The 13,362-nt window shown below is 38.0% G+C and overlaps 1 protein-coding gene across 7 annotated transcripts in view; it reads right to left on the minus strand.

The window, feature by feature from the left end:
- LOC105482662 (dynein axonemal heavy chain 12) overlaps positions 1–13,362 on the minus strand; it is a 234,841-nt gene that overhangs the window by 23,524 nt on the left and 197,955 nt on the right. For 3 of the 7 annotated variants that reach the window (XM_011742885.3, XM_011742883.3, XM_011742901.3), the window contains 6 exons: positions 12,645–12,728; positions 10,058–10,216; positions 9,744–9,888; positions 4,924–5,074; positions 4,468–4,721; positions 3,780–3,920 (listed from right to left, as the gene is read on the minus strand). In XM_011742885.3, coding sequence (XP_011741187.2) covers positions 3,780–3,920; positions 4,468–4,721; positions 4,924–5,074; positions 9,744–9,888; positions 10,058–10,216; positions 12,645–12,728 — 934 coding nt within the window. Of the gene's footprint in view, positions 1–3,779; positions 3,921–4,467; positions 4,722–4,923; positions 5,075–9,743; positions 9,889–10,057; positions 10,217–12,644; positions 12,729–13,362 lie in introns of those variants that run through there. The other 4 variants (XM_011742911.3, XM_011742894.3, XM_024793142.2 and 1 more) reach the window with 3 other exon arrangements.

Here is a 13,362-nt window from a genome sequence, read left to right on the forward strand (position 1 = left end):
AAAATGCTCCAAAATCCAAAAGTTTTTGAGTACCAACATGATGCTCAAAGGAAATGCTCATTAGAGCGTTTCAGGTTTTGTATTTTTGTATTTGGAATGTTAACTGGTAAGTGCAATGCAAATATTCCAAAATTTTTAAAAAAATCCCAAGCATTCAGATAAGGAATACTTAACCTGTACCATATTGTTTTAATCACTGTAGCTTTGTATTATATTTTGAAATCAGGAAGTATGATGCCTCTAGCTTTGTTTTTTCTCAACATTGATTTGTCTATTTAAGATCTTTTGTGGTTCTATATGAATTTTAGAGTTTTTTTTCTATTTCTGTAAAAAAAACCAAGTCATTGGGATTTTGATAGGGATTGCTAAATTAAATCTGTAGATCACTTTGGTTACTTTGCGCATTTTAATAATATTAAGTCTTCCAATCCATGAACATGGGATATTTTTCCATGTTTGTGTCTTACTTTAACTTACTGCATCAATGTTTTATAGTTTTCAGTGTATACATCTTTTACCTCCTCAGTTGAATTTATTCCTAAGTATTTTATTGTTTTTGGTACTATTATAAATGGGATTGTTTTCCTAATTTCCATTTCATATAGTTTGTTGTTGGTGTACAGAAATGCAACTAATTTTTATATGTTGATTTTGTACCCTACAACTTTACTGAATTCATTGATTAGCTCTAACAGGTTTTTCTTGTGTGGAGTTTTGTGGTTTTCTATATGTATAAGATCACATCATCTGCAAACAAGGGCAATTTTACTTTTTCTGCTTTGATTTGGATACCTCCTGTTTCTTTTTCTTGCCTAATTGTTCTGACTAGGACTTCCAGTCTAGACAGAAGTAGGAAGAGTGGGCTTCCATGCCTTGTTTCTGATCTTACAGGAAAAACTTTCAGTTTTTCCATGGTTGAGTATAAGTTGTGGTATTTTCATATTGTCTTTTATTATGTTGAGGTAATCTTCTTCTATTCCTCATTTGTTAAGAGTTATTTTTGTTTTGTTTTGTTTTGTTTCTTCCTGAGATGGAGTCATGCTCTGTTGCTCAGGCTGGAGTGCCGTGGCACGATCTCAGCTCACTGCACCCTCCACCTCATGGGCTCAAGCAATTCTCCTGCCTCCTCCCGAGTAACTGGGATTATAGCCACACACCACCACACCCGGCTAATTTTTTTTTTTTTTTTTTTTTTTTTTTTTTGTATTTTTAGTAGAGACAGGGTTTCACTATGTTGGCTTGGCTGGTCTCAAACTCCTGATCTCAAGTGATCCTCCTACCTCAGTCTCCCAAAGTGCTGGGATTACAGGGATGAGCCACCATGCCCAGCTGAGAGTTTATATTATAAACAAGCATTGAATTTTGTTGGATGCTTTTTCTGCATCTAGTGAGATGATCATGTGATTTTTATCCTTCTTCTGTTAATGTGTATTACATTAATTGATTTTTATAAGTTGAATCATTTTAGCATCCCAGGGGATAAATCCTGCTTGGCCATGGTGTATATATGATATGCTATATTTATGCTTGTTCTTGAGCCTTACTTCAAAGTTAGTGAATCAGAATTCCAGAAGTGTGGCACTGACATCTGTAGCTTTAACAAGTCCCCCAGGTTTGTGGGAATTACAGTTGAGCTTGCCTTCCATAGGTTTCCTTTGACTAAAATGTCAGCTCCATAAAGATAGGAATTTTTACATGTTTTTATATATTTATATGTTCATTGCCATATTACCAGTTCCTATAAGAATGCCTTGCACCTAGTAGGTACTCAATAAATATTTGCTGAATAAATAAGTGAAGATACAGAAATGTATCCCTACCCTTAAGGAGAATAAAGTGAGTACAGGTGACAGACCTATAGACCGACAACGAACGTCTTATCATTGCTAGGTAATTCAAATGCCAAGATATCAACAACCTGTGATTTAAAAGATCATATTTACTTTTAATGGCCAAATGATGATAGTTCAAATTGTTGCTGGCCTAATTGTCAGAAATTAGCCTTATCAAAAGGCATTCCAGCTATTTCTGGAAGCCTCAGTGGAATTTCACATATGTCTACAAACCAGTCACCTGCAGAAACTGGAAGGCAATGGTTTTCAAAGTGTGATTCCAGGACCAGTCACATCAACATCACCAGGGAATTTGTTAGAACTATAAATTCTTAAGCCCCACCCCAGATCCACTGAATTAGAGACTCTGGGGATGGGACCCAGCAAGATGTGTTTGAACAAGCCCTCTAGGAGAATTGGATGCATATTGAGAACCTACGTCACAGGGCATTTACATTCTTTTACTTCTCTTACCCCAGCTTTCATTTGTTTGTACTACCAGAGAAGTTGCTTGGTGAAGCCTTATCTATTACCACTGTTCATCACAAAAATAATGATACATGGCAAGGATACTGACTTCAGATATCCCAACAAATCCCAATACTTAGTTGCTTGCTCAATGTTGTAATACACGAGGAATGAGAATGCTTCTTCTCTAACTTAGCACCATTTTTATTTGAATAATCTGAGTCCCAGACTAACTCTGCTTGAGCTGAGAATCTTTCAAAGTTTCTCTTCTCTCTTGCCCTCTCTCTTTTAATTGCAGGAGCTCAAACTCTGGATGGGGATCAGACACCATACTATCTTCTCCATTCTACTAAGCTCCTTTCTCAATAAAACCACAAAATATCCTCTCTTGTTCTAAGATTTGCAAACAAAAGTATGGTGCAGAACTAGGGTACACAGAAAGTATCATTAAGCAGAGGGAAAATACCTGACTTTCAAAGAATTTACTATTTTACCTTCAGTATCATTTTTTCTAGCTTAAACATGCAAATATGATAAACAGTACATGTTGGGGTGAGGGCAGGGGATGATTTTCCCTCAGTAACGTTTCCTTTCATGTGCCCAGTTAGTAACGTAACACGCTGGACTTTTCTCCATTCTTGTACTTACTTGCTGCAGGAGAAGGGAGTGACCTACCTGACTGGTAAATTTGGGGAAAATTAACCAGATATGCTCGGCCCAGCTTCTGTCTTTTCTTTCTTAGAAGTGAGCTTCTTACAGGGACCTGGGTTTTCCTTTACTCTTCTGGGTGGATAAATTTGCTTAATTTTAGGGTTCTGTAATATGAAACCCATTTGTTCACAGATATAAGCTATATCTTCCAATCTAGCCTATATCAATAATTAAGCTTATGCTTTGGTTACCATACATTTATACTTTTCCCTGTTTCTCAGTTGGTAAGAATTTAGGCAGGGAAACGAGTACTTTGTACTGGGATCCTTAAAGTCCCCAGTACTGTAAACAAACTGTTTTAGGTGGATATATGGAAAAGCACTATTAACATGCTTAACATGATTACTAGAATTTAAGTTCCATCAAGGCAGATTTCTTTGTGTGTCTATTTTGTTCTCATTGCTTTATATCTACACTACCTAGGAGAGGGCCCAGCACACACACTTGTTTAAAAAGAATAAACAATGGGAAAATAGATTTCTACTCTCGGGTCCTAATCAAAAACATTATTGGGCTTTGGCTTACAAACTAAGATTCATTCATTCAACAAGTATTTATTTCAATGTCTACTATGTGGGAAGTGGAACACAAACTATATTGAATAAAATGGTGAACAAGATAAGTACAATTTTTGTCTTGTTAGGAAATGCTTAAAGTTTTAAAAACATTAAATAAAAATTTTATAAAAGCATTATTAAATAAAATTTTACACTTCCATATTTGATCACTATAAAACACATTTTAAAAGTTCCAAAAGATGAATATTACCAGTTCCTTCCCACGGCATCCCTTGAAAAACTCAGGATCAGAAACTGGATCAGTGAGATACGATTGAAGGAGATTCAGCCGAAGACCCGTGGGAGGTTCATTAGTCATTTTTACTCCATTCTGTAGAATTGTTACTGGGAACTAAGACAAAATAAATGGAGAGCATCATACAAGATAGCAAGTGGAGGCTCTAAAAGTACATATACAAGTGGCTTAAAAAACAGGCATAATGGAGGACTCCAGAAATATTTAAAAACCTCTTAAGGTTAAGCATCTAAGGCTTGATTAAGATATGCAGACAGCTGGCCAGGCATGGTGGTGCACGCCTGAAATTCCAGCACTTTGGGAGGCTGAGGCGGGTGGATCACCTATGGTCAGGAGTTCTAGACCAGGCTGGCCGACATGGTAAAACCCTGTTTCTACTTAAAAATACAAAAATTAGCCAAGCATGGTGGCATGCGTTACTAGTGGCATGAGCTACTACATGGTGGCATAATCCCAGCTACTAGGGAGGCTAAGGCAGGAGAATCGCTTGAACCTGGGAGGCAAAGGTTGCGGTGAGCCGAGATTGCGCCACTGCACTCCAGCCTGGGAGACAGAGTGAGACTCCATCTCAAAACAAACAAAACAAACAAGATATACAGATAGCTAAGTAAACGTACTGAACTGTACAAGGAAATAAACATACTTTTGGAGATGGATAGCTTGTCAGCCAAAGCCTAAAGGATGAGTTACAGGTTTCAGAGGTAAAATCTTCACATATTTTTTCCAACATGGGCATCCAGGAGACTGCAAGGTGGCAATTCTGTAGGCACACCCAAGTTCCTTCTTCTATTGCTGCTTTAATCATTTTTGCTGCAATTGGTCCTTGTCCCTGTCCCAGTGAAATAGCTTGAAACTTATTTCCAGACATAGATTTATCATTTGCAAATTTCAGCAGGCCTATGAGAGGCACAAAAAAGTAGTCACACTACTTACTCTAAAATTATAAAAAAAGTGCCTTATGTATAGCTGTTTTATCATGAAAAATTCTAGTTACATTTCTCTGTAAATATTGGATTTACTAACTGATTTATAATCATATAAGAAATGAGTATTGAACAAGATTTATAATTTCTTAAAAGTTTACAGTGTATGCACTTACTGGCCATAGGATCTGCTCCTGGAGATAGAACAAAAATTAAGGGAATGGTGCAATTTGAATCCAAGTAACTCTTTGTCAAATCAAATGGTGGAGGCTCTACAAACTTTTTCCCTAGTTTGTCAGTTACATAGTTTGTTATAGCTGGGGTTATCTGTTGAAGAGAAAAGATATGATCTTTAGAGCAACTTTTATTTCACATAACAGATTTGATTATTACTGAAAAATAACAAAGAATACAATTTGAGTCTAACGGTCAAAAAAAGCATGTAGCATCACAGACAAAGCACTAATTTCTCTAATAAATAAAAACTATATACATTTATAGGAGAAGACTAATTATCCAAAAGAAAAATGGGCAAAGGAGATGAACTGCTTAGAGAAAATGAAGTATAAATTGATCCTAAACATATGAGGGATGCTCAATGTCACTCATTATAGCAGAGATTGCATATTGTCCCACTTATTTGTCTCTGTTTGGTATTAGAACCCCAAGTTTTCCTGGCATTTCTTGCAGGTAATGTGGCCATGTGACTAAGTTTTGGCCAGAGAGATAGAAGTAGAAATTATGTATGGATCTTCCAGATTATATTTTAAGGAAGCTATTTGCCTTCAACATTTTCTTCTCTTTTCAACAGTGTTCACAAGCCAGCTTCCATTTTGCTGATGAGGACCACACTGTAAGCATGAAAGAACCTGAGTTTCTGGGTGATCTCAGGAGCCAAGCTTCCCTGTCAGCCCTTAATCATTTGCCTCTGAGCTGTTAGGAGACAGAGAAATTAACTTCTATTTGATTTAAGCCACTGTACTTTAGGTCCCTTTGTTACAGCAGCTTCATTTATACTCTAATACTTATAATAATAAGAAGGAAAATACAAATTATAACTATACTTAGATACCATTTTTAACCTATTGAATTGTTATATAAATGAGTCAAAGATGGCCTGTGAGACCATGATATCCTGATATTTGGTCAAATAGCAGTCTACATGTTGCTGTGAAGGTATTTTTGGATGAGATTAATATTCAAATTAGTAGATTTGGAGTAAAGCAGATTGCCCTCCATAATGTGGTGGGCCGCATACAATCAGTTGAAAGCCTTAAGAAAGAAAAAAGCCTGATTTCTCCTGAGAAAGAGGACCTTTTGCCAGCAAACTGCCTTTGGACTCGAGTTACAACATCAACTCCTCCTTGAGTTTCCAGCCTGCCAGCTTACTGTGCAAATTCACCAGCTTCCACAATCACACCAGCCAATTCCTTTCAGAAAATCCAATCAATCGATCAATCAATTCCCCTCCCCTTTTGTTTTATTTCTGGAGAACAGAGGGAAAGAAGTAGAAGACCTGAATAATATAGGCGTTAATTACATTTAGTTTAACTCAATTCAATTCAACTTAATTCACAGACATTTGTTGAGCTTCTACCATCTGCCAGACATTGCTCTAAATCCTGGTGATATAGAGCAAAATAATATATGAGTCTTGACCTCAAGAAGCTCATAGTCTAGTGGGAGGTCCTAAAACATAAGCAGACAATTATTGTACATTCTAATGGGTTAAGTGCTATGGTATATAAGCACAGGCTTCCAGACATGGCAGACGAAGCAAAAACCCTACACGTGGTATTGAAACAATATCTCTACTGCCCATCAGGGAGCCATTCTGTAAAGTGAAAATAGGCAGGTGTTCCCAGATACAAAGCTATTAAGTCTTCACCATGAACAAGGGAGGCTACTGGTGATAATGAATAAAGCATTGTTTAGGGGCTCCAGGGACTTAAAGGGACTCTCCAGTGAGAGCAGAACAAACATACACAGACACATATGCACACACAACTAACTATCTGGGAAGAATGAGGTGAGTATTAACAATGTACAAAGGTCTTTGGGAGTCAGGGTAAGGGGTAAAACATGTAGGCCTCTGTTTAAATCTACTCAGAGACAGAGCATTAGATAATGTTCCTTGTGAGACTTTACTAAAACTGTAAGTTTTTTTTTTTTTTTTAAAGAAGGAAGAAACGAAGGGACTTTTGCAATCACTTTCAACACCTTCATATTTTTCATGGTGTAGGTGAAGTGACTTACTGGTAAAGATTCTTTCCTCAAACAAACCTTCGTTAGACAGGCTTCTCTGAGCCCTTTTTTCTATGAGGACTGTCTTCAAGAGCCCAGTTGTAGCAAGAATCCTGCTAGCCAGTTTAGTGAGAGTCCCCCACCCTCTCCATCTGATCATCCTCCGTATCTGGTCAAATTCCTCATACCCTGCCATCACCCAGGTGGTGTCTCATCACCCTGGCCTGCTTTCAGCACGAATTCTGTTAGGTCAGTGTAGCAAGAATTCCCCCTATCCTTGATGTCTCTTCTTAGTAATTTCCCCCCACCCTGCTCCTTGACTATAAATCCCCAACTGTCTCTGCTGTATTTGGAACTAAGCCTGAGCTCTCTTTCCTACTGTGATAATCTTGAACAAAGTCTTCCTTACTGCTTTAACATTTGTCATGAATAATCTTTTTTAACATTACTCAAAGTTTAAACTAGATGTATGAACATGGTTTTTTGTTTTCTATTACAAAATTATCCTTTTGTAATACTATGATCACCTTTCTTAAATTTGTGAAAACTGGTATCAACCTACTTATCTTACCTTTAGAAAGATTTCTGTGCATGTTTGAACTAATAAAATTGTGACATGTACAAAATTTTCTGCCATCTTCTACTTTCAGCTATGATGTGGTTATAGGGATTGGATTTACCCTACCACCACAAACAACTTAAAAAACAGGCACAATTAATGAAACAACCATTTTTGCATAGGGGGCAATAGGTGGTGTACGACTGTGATCACTGAGAAAAAGAAAACAAAGTGAACGCTATCCTCTCAGCTTTCTTCTTGGAGGTATGCTAGACTGTGGAACAGGGAGAGTGACTAAGGCAGAGCAATGCAGTGATGCTGAGTTGGGAAAACAAGAAAAAGACTACAAAGGGGCCAAGGCTGCTGAAATTGCAGAGTTCTAATTAGGATAGAACTGCCCAGGAAGAGTTCAGAAATCTACTCACAGTACCTCTGAATCCTTGCTGAACACTATGGTGTGTATGCATGAGACCAAGCAAAGAGCGTCTGAGGAGCTGTAACCAGGAGATCTGGGGAGCTACCACTCTTCATGAAGGTTGTGACTCATTCAGGTTCCCAAAAGCCAGAGAGAGTCCTTAGTGATCGCCTGGAGCATTCAGTAAAGGCCCCAGACAGGTGGCACTTTAGTAGAGCTAAATTAATGCATTGAATAAAGGCTATTCTAGACCAGTCCTAACAAATCTTAAACAATATTTGAAAGGAACAATTCAAACTTCAGTAATTTAACTACATAACCACAGAGGTTGACAAACTTTCTATAGAAGGCCAGATAGGAAATATTTTAGGTTTTGTGGGACATATACAGGTTCTGTTGCATGATTTTTAAAATTATTTTTTATGAGACAGAGTCTCTCTCTGTCACCCAGGCTGGAGTGCAATGGTTTGATCTCATATCACTGCAACCTCTACCTCCCAGGTTCAAGAGATTCTCTTGCCTCAGCCTCCCCAGCTCAAACTGCTGACCTCGTGATCTATCTGCCTCAGCCTCCCAAAGTGCTGGGATTACAGGCATGAGCCACCGTGCCTGGACGCATGTTCTTTTTAAGGCAACATTTTTTTTTTTTTTTTTTTTTGAGACGGAGTCTTGCTCTGTCGCCCAGGCTATAGTGCAGTGGTGTGATCTCTGCTCACTGCAACCCCCGCCTTCCCAGTTCAAGTGATTCTCCTTCCTCAGCCTCCTGAGTAGCTGAGACTACATGCATGCACCACTATGCCTGGCTAATTTTTGTATTTTTGGTAGTGACAGGGTTTCACCATCTTGGCCAGACTGGTCTTGAACTCCTGACCTCAAGTGATCTGTCCTCCTCGGCCTCCCAAAGTGCTGGGATTACAGGCATGAGCCACTGTGCCCAGCCAAAACTACTCTTTAAAAATATAAAAAACATTCTCAGTTCATGGGCCAGGCCAAAGAGGTCATGGGGCTGGATTTGTCCCACAGGTGTTTGTTGACCCCTGATCTAGCAGGACAGAACTCAACAATCTTTATAGGAAAATGAAATTAACTCATCAACAATGTGATATTCACAATGCCCAATATCCAATCAAACATTATTATACATGCCAAGAAGCAGGAAAACATGTATAACTAAAAGTAAAATCAGTCAATAGAAATAGATCCAGAAATTATGGAATTATTAGTCAGTAATTTAAAAACAGTTCTTATAACTGTGTCCAACTATTTAGAAGAAAATATTAGCAGATTAAAAAGAGAAATAGGATACAGAAAAAGAACCAAACAAATTTTTTAGAGATGAAATATACAATTACTAAAATTTAAAAATTAATAGAATGGGATTTGTAGCAGATTAGACAATACAAAAGAAGTAATCAACAAATGTAAAGACAGCAACAGAAACTACCCAAACTGACGCAAGGAGATACCAAGGCTTGAAAAATAATTAACAAAGTATCAGTTACATTATATTACATTACATGGCATCATATTAAGCAATCTAATGTATATGCAGTTGAAATCCTGGGTGGGGTGAAATAATATTTGAAGAAATAATAACCAAAAACATTCCCAAACTGAGGAAAACAGTAATCCCACAGATCCAAATCCAAGGAGCTCAACAAACTGTAAGCTGGATAATCAATCTGAGAGTTAAAGAATCAAATAACAGTAATTTTAAGCCTAGTACTTCATAAATGGCAAATTATCTGGGTTCCAAATAGAACACATTGGTCTTTTACCTTATCGGGTCTTAAACACCGAAGAATTATTATTTTCTGTAGTTCCTTTAGGTTCTTATCCATTGGTGCTGGAAATTTAGCATTATGTGGCTCTTTACTGTCATAGATTTTCCGCCATTCATCTATATGTTCACAAAAATGTTGCCTAATAGAAAAAAGCTTAAGAATTATTCTTTTTATTGGGAAAAACTTAAAAGAGATTGTTGAACAAGGAGTAGAAACCAGACAGCTATAGGACCATTTAAAAATCACTAGATTGAAGAACAAGTTTACCTATTGCCATTCAGTGATAAATCATCAAATTTAACAGTTACCTGAGCCCTCTGAAGGCAGGAAATTCACTTGCACGACAAATTTCCTCCCAGCTTTTGTCCTGTAGCCAAGTTGGATCAGGATTTTTCTCAGCACTTTTAAGACTTACCCCTCCAGTTAAAAGAAACATCAGTTCCTGGTATTCAATCTCTTTCCTTGCCCTGTATTCCCAAAATAAGGACTGTTATACAATTGTTGGTTTTAAAATTGAATATCAATTTCTGCTTTTATAATCTGGATAGAATAACTTAGACTGTACTTACCCACCTGCTGTAAACAACTAGAAAACTAGACAAAATTAATGAAACAACTGTTTTTTGAAATTGTACAATAGCCAGTGCAGGACTGTGGCCTCTGAGAGAAGAGAGATGAATAAGGTGACCCCTGTTCCTCAGCGGTGTGCCTAGAGGCACTTTCTAGACTACAGAACAGGGAGGTGTGATCAGAATCAGAGCTTTGCAGTATTGCTGAGTTGAGGAAACCAGCATTAAGTTCTCCTCAACAGTATCGCTGAGTTGAGGACATCAGCATTAGGGAAAGCTTAGGTGCTGGAGTTTGTGAGCAGAGGAGGAAGAGGAATGGAAAAGGTGAATGAACATCTTAAACATCTACAGAGGTGCTCTCTTGGTTCTACTGATAAATACAGCCAGGCATTGCTCATAGAATTCTTAGTCACACATTGTAAGAAGTGCGTTGTTAGGTGATTTCATCATTGTGTGAACACCATAACGTGTACTTACACAAATCTAGATGGTGTATATGGTATAGCCTGTTGTTCCTAGGCTATAAATCTGTACAGCATGTTACTGTACTGAATGCAGTACACAGCTGTAACATAATGGCATGTATTCATGTATCTAAACATAGAAAAGAACAGTAAAAATATGGTATTATTATAATCTTATGGAACCACCATTGCATATGCACTTTGTTGCTGACTGAAATATTGTAATGTGGCACATGACTGTACTAAGGCATGCATCAGTAAGGTAAAATTCTAGGAAGCCAGCAAAAGAACATCTAACGGGCTATAAACTACATAGCTCCCAGAGATCACACAAGACTAGGAAATATAAGTTCTTGCCAACCAGAGTTGAGTCCTTGTTCAACACCAGAGGAATTCAGGTCTCCTTAGTAGTGAAGCTAACATAGCCTTAGAGTAAAGGTTACTCTAAAACTACTATAAGAAAGTTTAAATACAAGTTGTCTTTTTTTTATTTTTTTATTTTTTTTATTTTTTTATTTTTTTAAGAGTTGGGGTCTTGCTCTGTCATCCAGCCTGGAAGTGCAGTGGTACAATCATAGTTCACTGCAGCCTCAAACTTCTGAGCTTAAGCAATCCTCCTGGCTTAGCCTTCTGAGTAGCTGAGATTAGAGGTGTGGGCCACTGCACCTAGCATAAGTCTTGAAAAGATCAAACTAACCCAGTAGTAATTTAACTACCTGAAAAGTGAAGTCTAAAGCTCTTTAAAGGAATACAAAATTTCCAGCATTTACCAATATAAAATTCACAACATCCATAACCAGGAAAAAAATTGGTCTTAGATGTAGATGTAGAAGTGAAAGAGACAATTCAACTAGCCAATGAGAATGTTAAAATAGTTATTATAAACATGCCAAAGGAGTTAAAGCAAAGCATGAACATAATAGAAGAAATAGGCAATATTAAATAGACCAAACACAACTCCTAAAAATAAAAATACATAATCTGTTACAGGAATAGAAAAAAAAACCTAAAGATACAAATATAAAAATTGAGATATTGGCCGGGCGCGGTGGCTCAAGCCTGTAATCCCAGCACTTTGGGAGGCCGAGACGGGCGGATCACAAGGTCGGGAGATCGAGACCATCCTGGTTAACACGGTGAAACCCCGTCTCTACTAAAAAATACAAAAAAAAAAAAACTAGCCGGGCGAGGTGGCGGGCGCCTGTAGTCCCAGCTACTCGGGAGGCTGAGGCAGGAGAATGGCATGAACCCGGGAGGCGGAGCTTGCAGTGAGCTAAGATCCGGCCACTGCACTCCAGCCTGGGTGACAGAGCGAGACTCCGTCTCAAAAAAAAAAAAAAAAAAAAAAAATTGAGATATTTACTTATTTATTTTCCAGATGTATAGACATTGAAAAGATTCATTACAAGTAGACCTACACTACAAGATATCTTAGGGGAAGTTTCAGATAGTTGGAACTCTGGATCAACACCAAAGAATAAAGAACAACAGAAATGGTAACTTTGTGGGTAAACATAAAATATTTTTTAAAAAATCATTAATATTTAAGTGTCTGTAAAAGATAATGTCAGGAATTTGGAAGTCATCACTCACATCCTCACAATAAGAAAAAAGCTGAACAAACTGAAAATCAGCAACTTTTCTTAGATGCATCAGAGAACTGAGGTCATACAGCTAACTCACTACCTCCTAACTGGGAAGAGACGGATAAATACAGAGAATCCTAAATTACTTGAGCAGAAGCTCAGGTTATTATCAATAATAACCTTGAATGTAAACAAATTAAATCCCCCAATTAAAATATATAAACTGGCTAACTGAATAAAGAATACCCAACTATATGCTGCCTACATGAAACTCACCTCACCTGAAAAGACAGAGACTGACAGTAACAGGATGAAAAGAGATATTCCACACCAACGAAAACCAAAAGGAAGCAGGAGTATCTATATTTACATCAGAAAAAACAGACTTTAAGTTAAAAAGTACAAAGAGACAAATAATAATATTATATAATAATAAGGGGATCAATTCAGCAAGAGAATATAACAACTGTAAAAATACATGCACCTGGCCAGGCGCGGTAGCTCACGCCTGTAATCCCAGCACTTTAGGAGGCCGTGGGCAGGAGGACTGCTTGAGCCCAGGAGCTCCAGACCAGCCTGGGTCACATAGGGAGACCCTCTATTTTAATAATAATATTTTTTAATCTATTTTATTTTTTTATTTTTATTTTATTTTATTTTTTTTTGAGACGGAGTCTCGCTCTGTTGCCCAGGCTGGAGTGCAGTGGCCGGATCTCAGCTCACTGCAAGCTTCGCCTCTCGGGTTCACGCCATTCTCCTGCCTCAGCCTCCCGAGTAGCTGGGACCACAGGCGCCCGCCACCTCGCCCGGCTAGTTTTTTGTATTTTTTAGTAGAGACGGGGTTTCACCGTGTTAGCCAGGATGGTCTCAATCTCCTGACCTCGTGATCTGCCCATCTCGGCCTCCCAAAGTGCTGGGATTACAGGCTTGAGCCACCGCGCCCGGCCAATAACATTTTTTTAAAAGAGAAAACTTTTCAGCCAGGCACGGTGGC

This window comes from Macaca nemestrina, chromosome 2 (genome assembly GCF_043159975.1).
Source record: "Macaca nemestrina isolate mMacNem1 chromosome 2, mMacNem.hap1, whole genome shotgun sequence".
Classification (NCBI taxonomy): Eukaryota; Metazoa; Chordata; class Mammalia; order Primates; family Cercopithecidae; genus Macaca; species Macaca nemestrina.